Here is a 17353-nt window from a genome sequence, read left to right as displayed (position 1 = left end):
CCAATCTGAAAATAAGGATCCTGAGAATACTGATACTGTCTGGAAGCATAGGGAGTAGCATCACCCTGATAGTGGTAAGCACCACCACGACTCGTCTGACCATAATTGCCTAATCCAAAGTTCTGATGAATCAGCGCTGGAGGTGGCATAGCAGACTGCTGAGGCTTCTGCTGACTCTAGGGACACTGAGCATCTCTATGTCCCATTTGTCCACAAGTGTAGCAACCACCGCCACTTCTATTACACTATCCATGATGTCTGAAATTACAACGGCGGCACAACGGAGGACCTGAACCACCAGTACCACCAAAGTCTCTCTGTCTCTAAAACCTGGGTCCACCAGTAAATCTTCCACCTCTCATCAGGCCTGTGACACTAAATCCTCCACTGGAAGAACTCGAGCTCGCTCCACTTCTCTTGAAATTCTGTGTTTTACGGGGTCCCTGAGTGGAGATACCTTTACCCCTGTCATCTTTCTTCTAATTATCATTCTTATCTTCATCTTCCTCACTATTACTATGAAGATTTTCAAAATCCTCCATCCGAACCAAAATGTCAGAAAACTTATGGTAAATGGTGCAAGGAATCGCACTAGCAAACGTCCGCCATTTCCTTTTAGTTCCCTGCTTAAAACGACGAAGCATTTCTACCTGATTACCAGCTGTATCAGGATCATAGCGGGATAAGTCTGTAAACTTCTTGTAATGCTCATGCGCTGACATATTCTTTTGCTTCAATTGAGTGAACTCCTGTTTCTTATGATCAATGTACTCCGGGGGAACAAATCTTTTCTTTAAATTCTCTTTGAATACTTCCCAATCAGTTGCCGCTTTAGGTGACATAAACTGAGTTTGATTTACCCACCAAGCTACTGGCTCTCGTCCTAAAAACCAAGTAGTAATCTCGACCCATCTACTAGTACAAAGATTCCTTTAACTCTGCATCACCTAAAAGGTCTTCTAAATATGGTCTAACCACTTTTCTGCCCCTTCATGACCTTCATTACCCATGAAGCGGTTTAATTTCAGATTATACATAGTCTTCAAGGGTGTTCTCTGAGGAGGACGGATTGCAGTCTGAAAGGCATGGGCCATCACTTCCCTTAATTGAGTTATGTTAGGGAAATTAGGCTCAGAAGCACGACGTGATTCCCTACGAGGCAGCATAGTTCTAACAGAAAACACCAAAAGATCATTAGAGCATTCACACTTAATACAGGACTGCAAACCTACGCTCTGATAACAAACTGACACACCCCGATCCTAGAATCAAGGCGTGCTGGCCATCACGTGGGCGTGACATAACCAAAAGTGCAATGCGGAAGCAAAAGGTAAAAGAAATACAAAGGAATAAAAACCAACTACTAGCAATAATATCCAATTAACATGCTAGAGTGAGTTTAAGTGTGAAACACACATATTCAGAGCATAAGTACCAAGTGCAGTCAAGTAGGACCATTACTAAATTACAACACCCGAAGGTGAGTCCTACACTTAAGTAGGCTGTCAGAACACCGTGGGGATCCTCGTGAGCCACCAACACTGCTAACTAGAACCTGGAGGAGCGCAAAACAAGATTGAGTGGTCAGTAAAACAAAGCTTTTCAAAAATATTTCATTTTACAACACTTCTAATCCCTCACTGTAAAACCTGTATACTTTCCCAGAAAAATAGTATATATATAACCATATATAACAACAAATAACCCAAATCACAAGTCTTTAACACTTTTCAAGAAATATGCCATGCTATGCTTCAAACATAATAAGGATGCATCAATATAACAGGTGAAATAAGGAATCAACCGGAGACCCTGAAGCTGTCCTGTACGATTAATTCTATAGCTCAATATCCAACCCAATCGGAGTCACCACTGTGACCTGTACGACACTACTCTGCACATAAATTGGAACTACCTGAAGTAGTCTGCACGACAAGAATGGTGTAAGAATACGTTCTAATGCTTCTCTTATCAACAGCTGTATAATAATTTAATGTCACCTACAAGTCGGAACCACCTCTAATGGTCTGTACAACATGTCAGAACCACCTCTAGTGATCTGTACGACATGCACCTACTTGGATCCAAGGTGAGCGTGTGGCGCGGGGTGAATAATATAAGCACTAACACCAGGGGTGCAAGTTATGATAAATCACATGAACAACATAAAACTCACCTGATACTTACCTGTGCGTCCACAACACCATTTAACATATATGCATCAATTACTAATTCAAATATTTCATATAATATGTATGCATGGTATTTTAAAACATACTTTCATTTGAATTCAATTTCTGGGAAAAGTTAGTAGTATATAGGTATAAACAGAAAATAACTGCCCACTCACTGGTATGTCGAAGGGTCGTAACCCCCGTGACGCCCTTGAATGCGCTCGTCCTCGTGATAGGTCTCACCTATATGCGAAACAACTATAAAAACATTATTTTAAAGCACATAACCAACAATACGTAATAACTTCTCATACGATGCTCAATTTGGGTATATGAATATACCACAGTGACCTACTCGACGTCACGGACGTCGAGATATTTTTAGAAAAAAATTTCAACGCCGCACGAGCCCCCATGCGCCAAGATAGGCACGGTGCTACGCGCCCCCACACGCGTCATCCTCTACCTCCAGACGCTGGAAAATCTCGCCGGCGCCGAAAAACTGGGCAGACCTGCAACTCCCCTTTTCTCACTCGATTTCGCACCATTTTCCACGAAATTTTCACCAAAATGTCACAAATCACGAGAGGAAGAAGGCTATACCTTTTAAAACTTCCAAATCCTTCGAAAACTCGTCGAGATAATTTCACCAAAACCGGCCACCTTCGAACTAGGACTTCCCGACATCCAAAACTTCCAAACGACCGTCCCCGAGCTTCGTGGGAACCTCCTTAAGCTCACTATGAGCTTGGATTGTCCTAAAAACCAACCATTACAAAGTTCGTGAACAGTGATATTAAACGAGGTTACAATTTCGACATGATTTCGAGAGTTTCCAGTTCTAAAAGTAGTACCAATTAACTCAGGAGGTTGTAAGGATGAAGGAACTCACCTTTTTGACGTCGATCTGCGAACTTTTGAGGGGTTGGTTCCTTGTCTGTACAAGTTCGAAAGGGAGAGAGAGAAAGAGAGTGAATTGAGAGGGAGGAGAGATACGGGATAGGAGAGAGAGAGTGTGAGGTTGGCTTTGTGTGTGTGTCCTCCTAAGTCCCTAGCCACACAATTGCAAACAATTTTAATCCACTTAATTTATTTTCCAAGAACTTAGGAGAGTATGCAATATTCAAATAAACATGTCACACATACCTTAGCAACCTTTAAGGGCAATTCCGTCATTTCACATCCATGATAAATGAAATTTCGCGACGGGCTGTGACAACATTTGTGTAAACCTATTAGAGACCCGTTATTAACGGGTTCTTATTGTGTGGCCCGATAACGATCCGATTAGTTATCATGTTAACCCGAAACTCGTTATTTTCGTGTCGTTTACGTGTCATGTAAGAAATTGCTAGGTCTAGTTACAATAGGCCTAAGTTTTCGGTGAATTTTGTGACCCGAAAATCCTACTTTTCTTTTTTCATTTTTTTGGGGACTTCTTTGACATGATAAATTACACAGAAGCATGAAAAATGACAATTAACCTAAGTTTTCGGTGGTTACAATGTAGTTTAGTCAATGTAGATGGCTGTATATGTAGGAAGAAGTCTTTTGTGTCACATAGCTTACGAAGAAAAGGATATAAAATACAAATAATACATTATATTAATCATATTATTCACATGTTGAACAAAATGTTAAAATGTTACCTGTGCTTCAGCATTATGAGTTAGGTACTTTCTATTATATTAATCATATAAATGGCACGTTGAATGCGATATTGGCTTGATTGTTAAATTAAGTCTTAAGCGTCGTTTTCAGTGGTTAAGGATCCTCTCCGGATCCTCTCCAGATCCTCTTTAGGGGATCTTAGAGATTTTCATATTCTAGCCGTTTATCGTATGCCGTGCGGTCAGTTTTCATAAAGTATTATTTGTATTTGATTTTTAAATAAAAAGTAAAATAATTTCTGATCGCATGATGTATGATGAATAACTAAAATGTGAGAATCTCTATAATCCTTACAATTTGAATCCGGATGGATCCAAATCCGTTTTTGCTGGATTATTTTGAAAACATCTTTCACTCTTTAATATAGTAATTTGAGCACCCATTCCACTTTGTTTGTTAAGAAATATGAAAACACTCTTGCCCTCCATTTTCTCCTTTGCACTCATCAATATTTGTATTTTCTGCTACTGCATTTCTACTTTTTGTAGTCTTACGGTAATAAATTAAAGAATAAAGAATAAATAAATTGTTGATTTGAGTTTTAATTGTAAATATTTTTGGAGTCCTATTTCTGGTAGGATTGAGACTTATAGAATAAGACATTTGCCTATATATTGTAAACCTAGAAGATAAATAATATAACGAAGTATTTTGAAGTATTTTTTATAAGAATCCTATGTGGACTCAACTAGTTAAAGATAAAGGAGAAATAATATGTTGGTAATACAAATTAATAAGAGTTTGGATATGTTGAATGCTACATCATATAATTGAGCGGTATACTTTCATGGTGCATTTGAAAGGAAGCACTAATCACAACCACCTCTCCACGATTAGGATTTGAAGCAATGGGAAAATAACCAACCCTCCATGATAGATGGGAGTTGGCTGTCATTGCTTCTATAAGTGCAAGAGTTCCCTGCTCACAGAGAAAAATGTTCAGCGTTCTTGGCTCTATCACCATCTGAACATAAGGTCTCTTAGTGGGTAGAAGAAATTACTTGACATCCATGTACGTTGTTGGGTTTGAGGGAGGTTCAAGTCCAATTAGTCATGGGATCGAAACTGGCAGACCTCTCAAAGTTCTAAAGGGTTTAAGGTTTGAGACTAACGATGGATATATAAATATATATGTATTGCGAATTGTGATTAGAGTTTCAGTTAATTTACTTAAATTCCAACATTTGGTATCAGAGCCAAATTAACAGGCTCTAATCCTTCGAACATTATTTGAAAATGACGGAAATTGAAATGAAGAGATTTTATTTTCTAGAATTTGTGAATTTTATTGTTTGGTTAACTTAAAAGAATAATGGAATTGAAAACGGAATTTGTTAACTTTAAACTCTCAATAATAGAAATTGGGAAATGACACATATCTACATGGAATTTAAACTTGGAAATTGAAGGCCCCAAATTCCAAGTTTTTTTTTTCACGCGGAAATTCTAAATTTCTATGTTATAAATTCAAACAAGGGAATTGGTGCATGTCAATTTATAAATTCTGACTTTTATCCAAATTCCAAGTGTATTTCCCTCATCCAAACATAATGTAACTCTTTTGTACTTGGAATTGAAACAAGTCAGTTACAACTAGTTCTATATTTATTGCTTCTCGAAAATTGAAAGTTGGGTTTTTGTTTATCTGTACTAATCGTTGCTTCTTCAGAAAGATGAAGGTTTTCTCAAAAGGAATAACCAATTTCCTATTTACATGCATTGTGGTTCAAAAACCCATGAAATGTTCACATTCTTTTCCAAGGAGGAGAATGTATAAGTTGTAGGTGTTTTTAATCTGTGTATAGCATCATATTGATCAGGCTACATTCTTGTCCAAGGACTTGATATAATTGCATGATAAGATCCTGTAGTGATGACTGTACAATAAAGGACAATGACAGTTTATATCTCTTGCTCAAAGGTGTGATATAAACATGCATTTACAACCACTGACAATGTTAGCTAGGCTTCGTCAGGTATGTCTTCTAGCTCTATTTGTATCATTGTGATCTAAGGTTCATGCTAAAGATTAAGGTTTCATCAAACATACGCACCTGAGGCAATGTGAGTAGGGATGGGCAAATACCCATTGGTTATGGGTAACCGTGGTTATCCGTCCATTTAAATTTGACGGTTACGGTTATGGGTAACCGTTTAGATAAATAAACGGTTATGGTATAACCGTTTATATAAATAAACGGTTATGGTATAACCGTTTACCCGTGAAATTTAAATGGGCGGTTATGGGTATTACCCACGGTTATAAATGGCTACCCATTTAACCATTTATTTTAATATATGTAAAATTATAAAATAAAATAAAAATTAGTTTCTAGCTAAGTTTGGTATCCCGAAACATATTTGGTTATAAAGGGCCATAATATATATATATATATATATATATATATATATATATATATATATATATATATATATATATATGCCTTACTTGAGAGAAAAATATAGTTTATAGAACGGGCTAATGTTTAATATATGTGATTGAATGTGCTAAAGCATTAGAGTGTTCGACAATTTTATTTTGGAGTCTTTTGGAGTTTTGGCCAATTCAAGATAATGATTACCTTGAGCTTTTAGAAACATGTTATTGTCGGTTGACGCGTACATATATATATATATATGTATATATATGTATGTATATATATTTAATTGGCCTCGAGTTTTCAATAAGTATTTGACCCAAAAATTAGAAATCAATTAAATGGCTTGGATTGATGAACATATGTTTCTAAATAAAAATCCAAATATTTATCATATTAGCTTATTAGCAGACTGATGCGTACTTACATACATGCATATATATATATATATATGTATGTATGTATGTATGTATGTATGTATGTATGTATGTATGTATGTATGTATGTATACAAGAATATTAATTAACCTACAACCATGCATGATTCTTGTAATAGATTGACCATCAAATAATTAGAAGACATCGCAAATATTCATAAATAATATTGCCGTTAATACAAAAATTCATGTTAAATATATTTATAATGGTATTTAGTTGTTAGAAAAAGAAAATTATAACAAATTTCTTTTTAATTTTCAAGTTGTTAAAAAAAAAAGGGTAAACGGGTGAAAAAAGAGAGTAAACGGGATAAAAATGGGTAAACGGGTACGCGGTTATAGTTAAATGAGTATGCGGTTATGGGTATGGTTAACCGCTTATAAACGGTTATGGGTATGGGTATACCCGTTTATGTAAATACCCAACGGGTAAATGGTTATGCGGTGAAAAGCCTAAACGATTATGGGTAAATAACAACGGTTACCTGCCTGCCATAACCGTTGCCCATCCCTAAATGTGAGGCTTTCTGGTTTTCTATTTCAATTACCAAAGCTTATATCTTTAGTTGGAATGAAATGTATGTGCTTTTGGGTATAACTGGCTCGATTAGGTCGAATCAAGACTCAAGCAGGTTTTGGGTTTGCCCAATTTTTAATCTTTACAAATCACATAGGTTTGGTGATTTCTATTTACTTTAGTACTCTGATCATTCAAGATTTCTACTAGTGTTTATGGAATTGGGTGTCCTTTATTCTCGAGGTATTTTGAAGAATCTATTGAGCACTGTCTGTTTTGATCCCTTCATCAATGATCTAAGAGTTGATCTTGGGGTATTTTATTCTTTATTCACGGGGTATTTTGTTCTTTATTCATTGGGTTTTATCTCGGCCTACTATTGTCCAGTTGCTGAGAATATAATTTGTGTTTTGGGTGCAAAGGCAGGTGCCATCACATGTGATGATTGGGACTTTAGTTTCACTTATCCCTCCGTAAGCATCACGTTTTCCACTTCACTGGAGCTTTATAAGTTGGAGTGAGGGGAAATATTGGGTTTCTCTTATCAGTTTAATGCCCCCTGTGATAACTCTTTACATGCTTACTTTATTTGAATTTCATGTTACATGGACACAAGGAGCAAGATTTCACTGGTCTGACTAGGGTAGCTTCCTAATATTGTTTGGGTGGTATGCCGTTATACAATGCAAGCCCTTATGTTCCATTGGTCTGGAAAGTCTATTTTTATATACATGGGACAATTAATAATTCATATGGCTCTCTGTAAGGATAGTTATCAATTATTTGTAGTAGATGTTCCAGAAATAGTATGGTTTCTCCAAGCATCAACTAGTCTGGATGGTCTAGATGGCCCTAATCAGGATTGGCACAACTAATATGAAGGCACTCGTCCCCAGAATGTAGTCAGGGTGATGTCTTAAGATTCTCCTACTTGGGTTACAAGCTTACGCTACTAAGCTCGATATAAATGCTGCAGTATGACACATAATTTGTTTTAATTTTTCTGACTGATTGTCACGCCCCAATCCCAACATACGTCGAGAATCGACACGTGACAAAGAAAATAATGTCCGTTGAATACGGTATAAGTTACGGAATAAAATACTTTAACTGATAAACCAAAATAATATGAAGGTGGCTAAGTTCTCCACAAAATAATTACAAATAAGTACATCCCAAAAAGAAGCATAATATTTGCTTTACTAAGAACAAGTTTGAGGTGCTCAAAAGAAAGTCCCAAAGATAAAGTACAAGATAGGATATAGGGGTAACCTAGCATTCCAAATCTCTGATAACTGTACCGTTACCCCACCTATGAACCTCTTGAAGCTACTCAGACTTGTTACTTGTAAGATCAGTGCCTATACCATCGAAATGGTGCACCAGGCAAACAACAACCCGGATAAGCTACGAAGCTTGTGTGAGCGACAAATAATACAAAGTATATAATACTAATAATAAAACCAGTCATCATTCACAATTTAGAAACCTTGAATATAAATCATTCATAAGAAATCGCTACCAAACCTTACAACCTCCAAAGGAGTCACACATACATCCAACAAGTTTTCTAAATCAAAACTCAGAGTTCTCAAAGCCACATTCACAAATATATTCAAAACTAGAGTTAGAGAGACGTCGTTCGGCCGAAGCCTACGCAAGTAACCAAATAGGAAATGGCCCCACAAAGCGGATCAACCAAGCAGAGCCACTCCTGAGAAAGTAACCAAGTAGGTAGTGACCCCCCCAATGCGGATTAACTAAGCAGAGTCACCCCTGAGAAAATAACCAAATAGGTAGTGACCCCCCAATGAGGATTAATCAAGCAGAATCACTCCTATAACTATTGGAAGGTGATCACCCAATGCGGATTAACCAAGCATGATCACCTTTAAATGTGTATGGCCATACCTAGGATATAAGGATCGCCTAACGCGGATTAACCAAGTGCGATCCACAAATAATATGGTCCCCTAACGCGGATTAACCAAGTAGGACCATCCAGGACCATTGCTACGTGGTGCAGACTTAGTGTCACCTAACCCCATGACACTAGGGTAATGGTCCTTTACAATACATCATTTCTATCAAACCGTCAAATATATATTCCAAAACACAATCCATCATTCAACCATCACATATATATCCCAAAACACAATCCATTATTTTTATCAACCATCACATATATATCCCAAAATCAACCATCACATATATATCCCAAAACACAATCCATCATTTTTATCAACCATCACATATATATCCCAAAACACAATCCATCACAGTTCAAATATCCAAGTCACCTAATGTTTTATAAGTAGATCGACGACAAGTTAATAGCAACAATTATTTAGGATCAGAACTATTTTAAGAATCCATAGTTCAACCACAAAGTTTATTAGCACAAAAGATTTCAAAGCAATAACCATAACACATAGATTAGAATCACTCACCTGAGATTCACACTAACGCACTCAAACATGAGAGTCAAGGCATCATGTTCTATCACCGCCTAATAAGGTACAAGCCACATTTAGATTTCCTTTGATAATTCACATACTTAAAAACTCTCATATATCTCTCACAACAACATTTAATGAGGAATCGAACCGTCACTCTAAGGTAGGGTCCATGATCTTACGTCACTTATTCCATAATATCCAATCACTAGATTTTCACTTGTAAGTCCCTAAGGTCCTTAAACATTATCTACCATAGCATACTAAAATTGGTGTCAATTCAATGGTATGATCATCAATCGTTAGAATAATAAAGTGGCAGAGCTTATCGATAAAATACTCAACCAACAACATTTTCATAAATCGAATGTCTCACACTAGAAATTTGACTTTCTCCAAAAATTCTCAAATTTTACAGGAATAAAGATTTCAACAAGTAGAGTAAACTTTATACCTGTGGCTGAGTCCAATTTGGCCAGGAAGGCCCTCAAATTGGCTCGCACCCAACAAACCCTAAGGTGGGTGTTCTTCAATTCGGCTTCCTTGGTGTTCCAACGCCCCAACCACCAGTTGGGTCTTGTTCTTGGGTCCAAGGGAAATTGATTAAGGGTGATGGTGAATGGTGATACTCTTCGGAATGACAATTCGTTGTTGAGAACCCCCGGGTTCTCCTATGGAGTTCTACATGAAATAGACCTTAAAAACTCATTTTTAGTAGAGAGGGAAGGAGGAAGGTAGTTGAGCAAGTTGCAGGTGAAGGAGATAGGAAAAATCAGAAGAGAAATGGTAGGAATTGGCCTAAAATTGGCCGGTTTGAAAATAAAAAAATAAGGGTTTGGTGTACCTCACGGTTTCATGAAATGCGCGGGGGGGGGGGGGGGGGGGAAGTGGCCTTCCTTTTTCTTTTTTCCAAATGGGTACTTTCATACCCTTTAAAAATCTGATAGGTCCTCACTTTTCTATTTTTTATTTTTTTCTTTACTAACTTAACCTTTAACCCATGCTTCCCACAATCTAAAGTTCACAACTTCAAACGTCCGTAACTATACCGTTATAATTCGGACTCATAAACGGCTTTCGCCTATGCATTTGTGGATTCAAGATCTATTTAAAAACACTAGTTGTAACTTCGAAATATCAACCAAAGATAAATATTGATTATGAAACTTCCTACTCGACAACTAATCAATTACTAAACTTATAATTAGTGGAATTAAAATTAACTAATAAAGATAACGTAATCACGAAATATGTTTTTAAATTACGAAATACGTAATAAATGGTGAAATTCCGGGGATGGGATTTCACACTGATTGCCTTAAAGTTTGGTTGTCTTTTTAGCATTAGTTTTGGTTGTAGGGAAAGAAAACACGAATATATAAACAATTGGCACTTTGTGTTTCTTGCCCAAAGGTGTGACATGAACATACATTTATGAACTTTGAATTTCTTTGGATATTGATAGTCTGTTGTCTCCTTAAATGAATTATCATGCCCTTTATAAAGTTGTTTTCTTAAATTGATCCTGGATTTGTTGTCTTGAATATTGATCACTGTTCATGTGTGTAAAGTTCCTCAAACGCAGGTTGAAAGGCATGAGGATAAAGATAAATCAACTCAAAGGTTAGTGAAGCTAACAGTTTTTGTAAGAGCAATAACAATGATAAATCATTCTTGAACAAATGTTTATACAATTTTTCACCAAAGTGGGAATTATTAGGAAATTTTGTTCAAGGACTTTCTTAAATGAAATTGTGACCAACATTTTATTACATGAGACTAATCTTTCCGAAGGAAGACATAATGAATGGTTCAAATTGTGATACAGTGTACTGTATTTCATGAAATTATGAGACAACCTTCTCTTCTAGTCCAATGACATAGGGTGCTAGTGGGTGTGCAATTAGTCTTTGAAAGGCTGGCAGTAGTATAATTGTTTTAAGCAGAACAAATCTTGATTTTTACTTCAGTATTGGCCTTGAATAATACAAAGATTGGTGGGTCAAAGTCTGAAACCATATTTATAGGCAGGACTCTTGGTCGAGTAAATATTGGGTGATGTTGTGCATACTTTTCATACTTAGTCAAACTAATTTGAAAATTTTCAATTGGTATGTCAACCGGAACTTGCTAGAATAATTTGTTTCAATAAATTGCATTTTCCTTTGCCCATCTCTAGAAGTTCAATTTATCTCCCTGTTGGTTGCTTTTTCGGTTATTGGAACTTGATGACCAGTTTTAGTTTCCTTGAAACCTGTCTGCCTTTGGTTTGTGCGTTCTTTTCTTATATGGCTTTGGTTCGATGGTTTTTTTCTCATCCTCTGAAAAGAGTTGAAGGCTATTTCTTTTTAAGTATTTTGTATGAGGATGCTGATTCCTTTCTCCCATCCGCACTCTGAATTGCACAAGAATTCTTGTTTGTTTGTTTAGAAAAGTAAAATCAATTATAGTAAATCCTAACGTAATTGAGACTAACTCATGGAATCTAGTTTTAGACTTCTAATCTATGGTGTTTAAAATTTTAAGCAACTATCATTCGTAATTTTCATGAAATAATAAATTAATGATTGTTTTGCCCATGTGGGAGAATAAGTGTAAGAAATTTTGGGTTTCAGCTCATTAACATTTTCTACAGACATTGAGCTGTAAAAGATTGTGGGAGTTGTTCTTGTATCGTCACAATCAAGTTGAAAGAGTGAATGAAAGCCAAAATTTTCTTCTCTGATAAAATGTTTAGTACTTTCGAAAATGGTTGCTGAAGATTTGGAGTTAAATCACGATCTTTAAGATACAACATGATTAAATTGCATGAATATATATATAATGTATAAATGATGCATATGTGCATTGTCTATCTTCCTTGTCTCATTCATATGGTTTCATTGGATGGTTACATGTTGGTCATAATAAAGAGTTTGAGCGCATTAAGAACAAATGTTAAATATCGGTCCGACTATGTTCTAATTGATTTGTACGGTTTGATTTTCTTTGGTCTGGTTTTGTGTATCCATCATACATATTTAAATGAATGTTAAAGGAATATTATGCATGAAAGATTAATTGTGATACTGTTGTGATTTTTATCATTCATATTTATTCATGAGTGTTTGATTCTTGAAATAATTTTGTGAGACTAAAGCTTTTATTTAGTTGCATTTTGAGAGTGCTCATGTATGTATGATTATTAGCAGTACTTGCAGCTAGGGTCAGCTTCATTTGAAGCATTGAAGAATTTCGCTAGAAACTGATGAAGAGGATCATAAAATGAAGATGTTTGCAGACACATAAAGTACGTCTTTATTTTCTACTTCATGACATGGTTATTCATTGAATAATTAGTTTATATGCAAGACGAAATCGAGGCTTCATTGGAAGCTTTAAAGCAAACTCCAATGAGTTTGATAAAGGACCAAAGATGATTGTTTCATTGGACACATATTACAAAATACATTAATCATCTTGTTTATCATGTTTTGATGGTGTTTTCATGTGGGGAAATGAGAAGTGTCGACAGATGGCATCGACACGAGACTGATGCTAGTTGACCCATTGACAAACCCACTAGATGTGGGAGTTTTAAAGACCATTTTTCAAATATGGATGTGCATAATGGTTATGAATATGCTGAAATGTGGGAGTACAGTAAGCCACTACATGTTTTGTTGTATCTTCTATTGCAAGACTTTGGTTAATTTTCCTTCAAACTTAAGAATTGACAATGTCATACAGGTTTAATTTTGTTACATGCAATTAAATAACTAATCAGTGTTCCAAAGAGCATATTGATTTAGTTTGTTATGCAGAAATGTGAGAGGCTAATGTCCAGTGGTTAAGAATGAAGCCTTGAAACCGGAATTATGAAGGTATACTAGGTAAAAATGTGGGAGGGTTTGGTTGTGATATGAGTAGTAAATTACTTGAATGAAATGTATATATAATGGTATATCAAATGCATCATATAATATGGTTTTGAGGATTGTGATTCTAGGATGCGTGCAGTATTAGTACATGCATTCAAAGGCGGAGCCACAGTGGGGTCAATGGGGTCGCACGACCCCTTGGAAGCCATGGAAATAACCTTAGAGGTCCCTTGGAGCTGCACACCACTTGTTCGACAGAATGTTTGAAAGAAGAAAGAAGGCAGCCTTGCAGGTTGAAGAAGAAAGAAGAGCCTGCGCGGGCCTTTTTTTTTTTAAAACAACCTGGGCAAAACGACGTCGTTTTGGCCCAGAGATTTTTTTTTAAATAACCTGGGCAAAACGACGTCGTTTTGGCTCAGACAATTTTTTTTAAATGACCTGGCCAAAACGACGTCATTTTGGTTCAGGCAATTTTTTTTTAAATGACCTGGCCAAAACGACATTATTTTGGGCCAGGTCTGAAAAGAAAAAAAAAAGGCAGCTATCTTCTTCTTTCACAGATCTGACTCCCCCATTCCAAAACCCCCAATTTTCTTTTGTTTTCTCCTCCTCCAACCCTAAGTTCCAAACTCAATCCCCCCCCCCCCCAAAAACCCTCAACTCCATCTCCTCCCTTGCTGCCACCATTGAGGTGCCGCGCCAGCTCTCTTTATATTTTCTCATTGACATTGTTATTGTGAAATTTCACAATTCAAGTAAGTTCTAAACCCTATGTATAATGTATGATATATTTAATTTAATTGAAACCTAATTCATATTTATTTTGATTATATTGGTGATTTGATTACATTGTGAGTTTTTATTTTCATTATTTTGTATATGTAGAATATATTTAATTTAATTGAAATTCAATTCATATTTATTTTGATTATATTGATGGTTTGTTTATATTGTGAGTTTTTATTTTCATTATTTTGTATATGTAGAATATCTTTAATTTAATTGAAATCCAATTCATATTTATTTTGATTATGTTGATGGTTTGTGTATATTGTGAGTTTTTATTTTCATTATTTTGTATATGTAGAATATATTTAATTTAATTGAAATCCAATTCATATTTATTTTGATTATGTTGATGGTTTGTTTATCTTTAATTTAATTGAAATCCAATTCATATTTATTTTGATTATGTTGATGGTTTGTTTATATTGTGAGTTTTTATTTTCATTATTTTGTATATGTAGAATATATTTAATTTAATTGAAATCCAATTCATATTTATTTTGATTATGTTGATGGTTTGTGTATATTGTGAGTTTTTATTTTCATTATTTTGTATATGTAGAATATATTTAATTTAATTGAAATCCAATTCATATTTATTTTGATTATTTTGATGGTTTGTTTATATTGTGAGTATTTATTTTGAATATTTTGTATATGTAGAATTATTATGGAACGGTTTTTTAAGAGAAAGTCATCATCGGGTTCGGGTAGTTCGAATAATGTTGATAGTTCAAATACTGTTGGTAGTTCAAGAACTCCAAGTTCAAGACAAAGTCAGTTAGATGATGTTTTGGGTAATCTTCAAGCTGATCCTGGATTAAGAATTCAAATGATAGATTATGATGCTAATTTGAGAGATGAGCTCCGAAGATCATATCTACAAAAAGGACCTTGTCAACCTAGAGGTCATAATTTCCTAATAACTAATATGTCGGGAATTAATCGACGCTTCATTCCCCAATGGTTTGATGAGTTTGATTGGTTGGAGTATAGTATATCTAAAGATGCGGCATTTTGTCTCTATTGCTATCTCTTTAAAACCAATTTTGAACAAGTGGGTAGTGAAGCTTTCACTAGAGATGGATTTAAGACTTGGAAGAAAAGGAGAGAAAGATTTAAGATGCATGTTGGACCAGTTAGGAGTGTTCATAATAAGGCTAGAGAAGCTACTACAAATTTGATGAATCAAGCTACACATATTGAAACAACAGTGAGCAAACACTCCGACCAAGCTCGTAAGGCTTATCGCACATGCTTGAATGCATCAATCAAGTGCACTAAGTTTTTATTACGACAAGGTCTTGCTTTTCATGGCCATGATGAAAGTGCCACTTCAAGCAATAAGGGAAATTACTTGGAGCTATTGCAATTCCTTGCAGATAATGATGATAAAGTTAGAGAAGTTGTGATGGAAAATGCTCCGGGGAATCTCAAATTACTAGCTCCTTCCATTCAAAAAGAAATTGTGAATTCATGTGCCCCTGAAACACTTGATGCTATCGTGGATGGTCTAAAAGATAGATTCTTTTCAATATTGGTGGATGAAGCACGTGATGTGTCGGTGAAAGAGCAAATGGCTATGGTGTTGCGTTATGTGGATGACAACGGGCATGTAATTGAAAGATTTGTGGGTATCCAACATGTTACCGACACTACTTCAAGTTCACTAAAGGATGCTATTGACACATTCTTTTCTCGCAACGATTTGAGCATTTCCAAGCTACGAGGACAAGGTTAGCAATATGAGAGGTGAGTTGAATGGCCTTAAAACAAAGATATTGAGAGAACAACCTTGTGCATATTATGTTCATTGCTTTGCACATCAACTTTAACTAGCTCTTGTTGCCGTAGCAAAGAAGAATATAGACATTGCCTCTTTTTTTGTAATGGCTAATAGTGTGGTTAATCATGTTGGAGCATCTTGTAAGCGGCGTGATTTACTTAGACAACAACTTCAAGAAAAGCTTGTGATAGCTTTTGAAAATGATTGTCTTATAACGGGGCGAGGCTTAAATCAAGAAACAAGTCTCAAACGTGCCAGTGACACACGATGGAATTCACACTATGGTACCTTGATTAGCATCATTTCCATGTTTTCATCCATGGTTCATGTGCTTCAAATGGTTATTGATGATAATCCCAATGAAAGTGCGGATGAAGCAAATAAGTTAATGAGAGACATACGTACTTTTGAGTTTGTATTTCACCTTTTCTTGATGAAAGTCATATTGGGACTCACAAATGATTTGTCACAAGCATTGCAAAGGAAAGATCAAGAAATTGTGAATGCAATGGCTTTAATGAAATCATGCAGGGAAAAGCTACATTGGATGAGGAATAATGGGTTCGATGCATTGGTTGATGAAATATCTTCTTTTTGTGAAAAACATCATATTGATGTTCCTAACATGGAAGAGGCATTTATACTTCCAGGAAGGTCAAGGCGTAATGCTCCAATAAAGACAAATCGTCATCACTATCGTGTGGAGCTCTTCATTTATGTCATTGATGAGCAAATTACGGAGTTAGAGGATCGTTTTAATGAGGTAAATACTGAGTTGCTTATTTGTTTGGCATGTTTGAGTCCGAAAGATTCATTTGTAGCTTTTGATAAACCAAAGTTACTTCGTCTTGCTCAATTTTATCCTCAAGACTTTTTGGATGAGGATCGTTTGGCACTTGAAGATCAACTTGAGATTTATATTCATTATGTGCGTTTCAGTAGTGATTTCTCTCAATTGGAAGGGATTGGTGATCTTGCAAAAAAATTGGTGGAGACAAGGATGCATCAAGTATTCAATTATGTATATTTGCTCATTACATTGTCTTTAGTTTTACCAGTTGCAACTGCTTCAGTGGAGAGAGCATTTTCTGTCATGAATATTGTTAAGGGTCCACTTAGGAACAAAATGGGAGATCAATGGTTGAGTGATAGCTTGCTTGTTTATATTGAGAGAGATATTTTTGCTTGTATTGAAAATGAAGCTATAATGCTTCGTTTTCAAAATATGAAACCTCGTCGTGGACAATTATAGCTTGTTATATTGTTTCCGTTATGAATTATGAATGAAA

General features: G+C 35.6%; 1 protein-coding gene across 1 annotated transcript; it reads left to right on the top strand.

Annotated features, from left to right (window-relative positions):
• Window positions 1–15401: 15401 nt before the first annotated feature.
• Window positions 15402–17161, top strand: LOC126625529 (uncharacterized). The gene is made up of 4 exons (XM_050294596.1): window positions 15402–16014; window positions 16133–16475; window positions 16596–16827; window positions 17123–17161. Exons 1-4 carry the CDS (start codon window positions 15402–15404, stop codon window positions 17159–17161), a joined length of 1227 nt encoding a protein of 408 aa, XP_050150553.1.
• Window positions 17162–17353: the final 192 nt, after the last annotated feature.

This window comes from Malus sylvestris, chromosome 6, assembly GCF_916048215.2.
Source record: "Malus sylvestris chromosome 6, drMalSylv7.2, whole genome shotgun sequence".
NCBI classification, from domain to species: Eukaryota; Viridiplantae; Streptophyta; class Magnoliopsida; order Rosales; family Rosaceae; genus Malus; species Malus sylvestris.
This window is presented reverse-complemented; position numbering and strand designations above follow the sequence as displayed.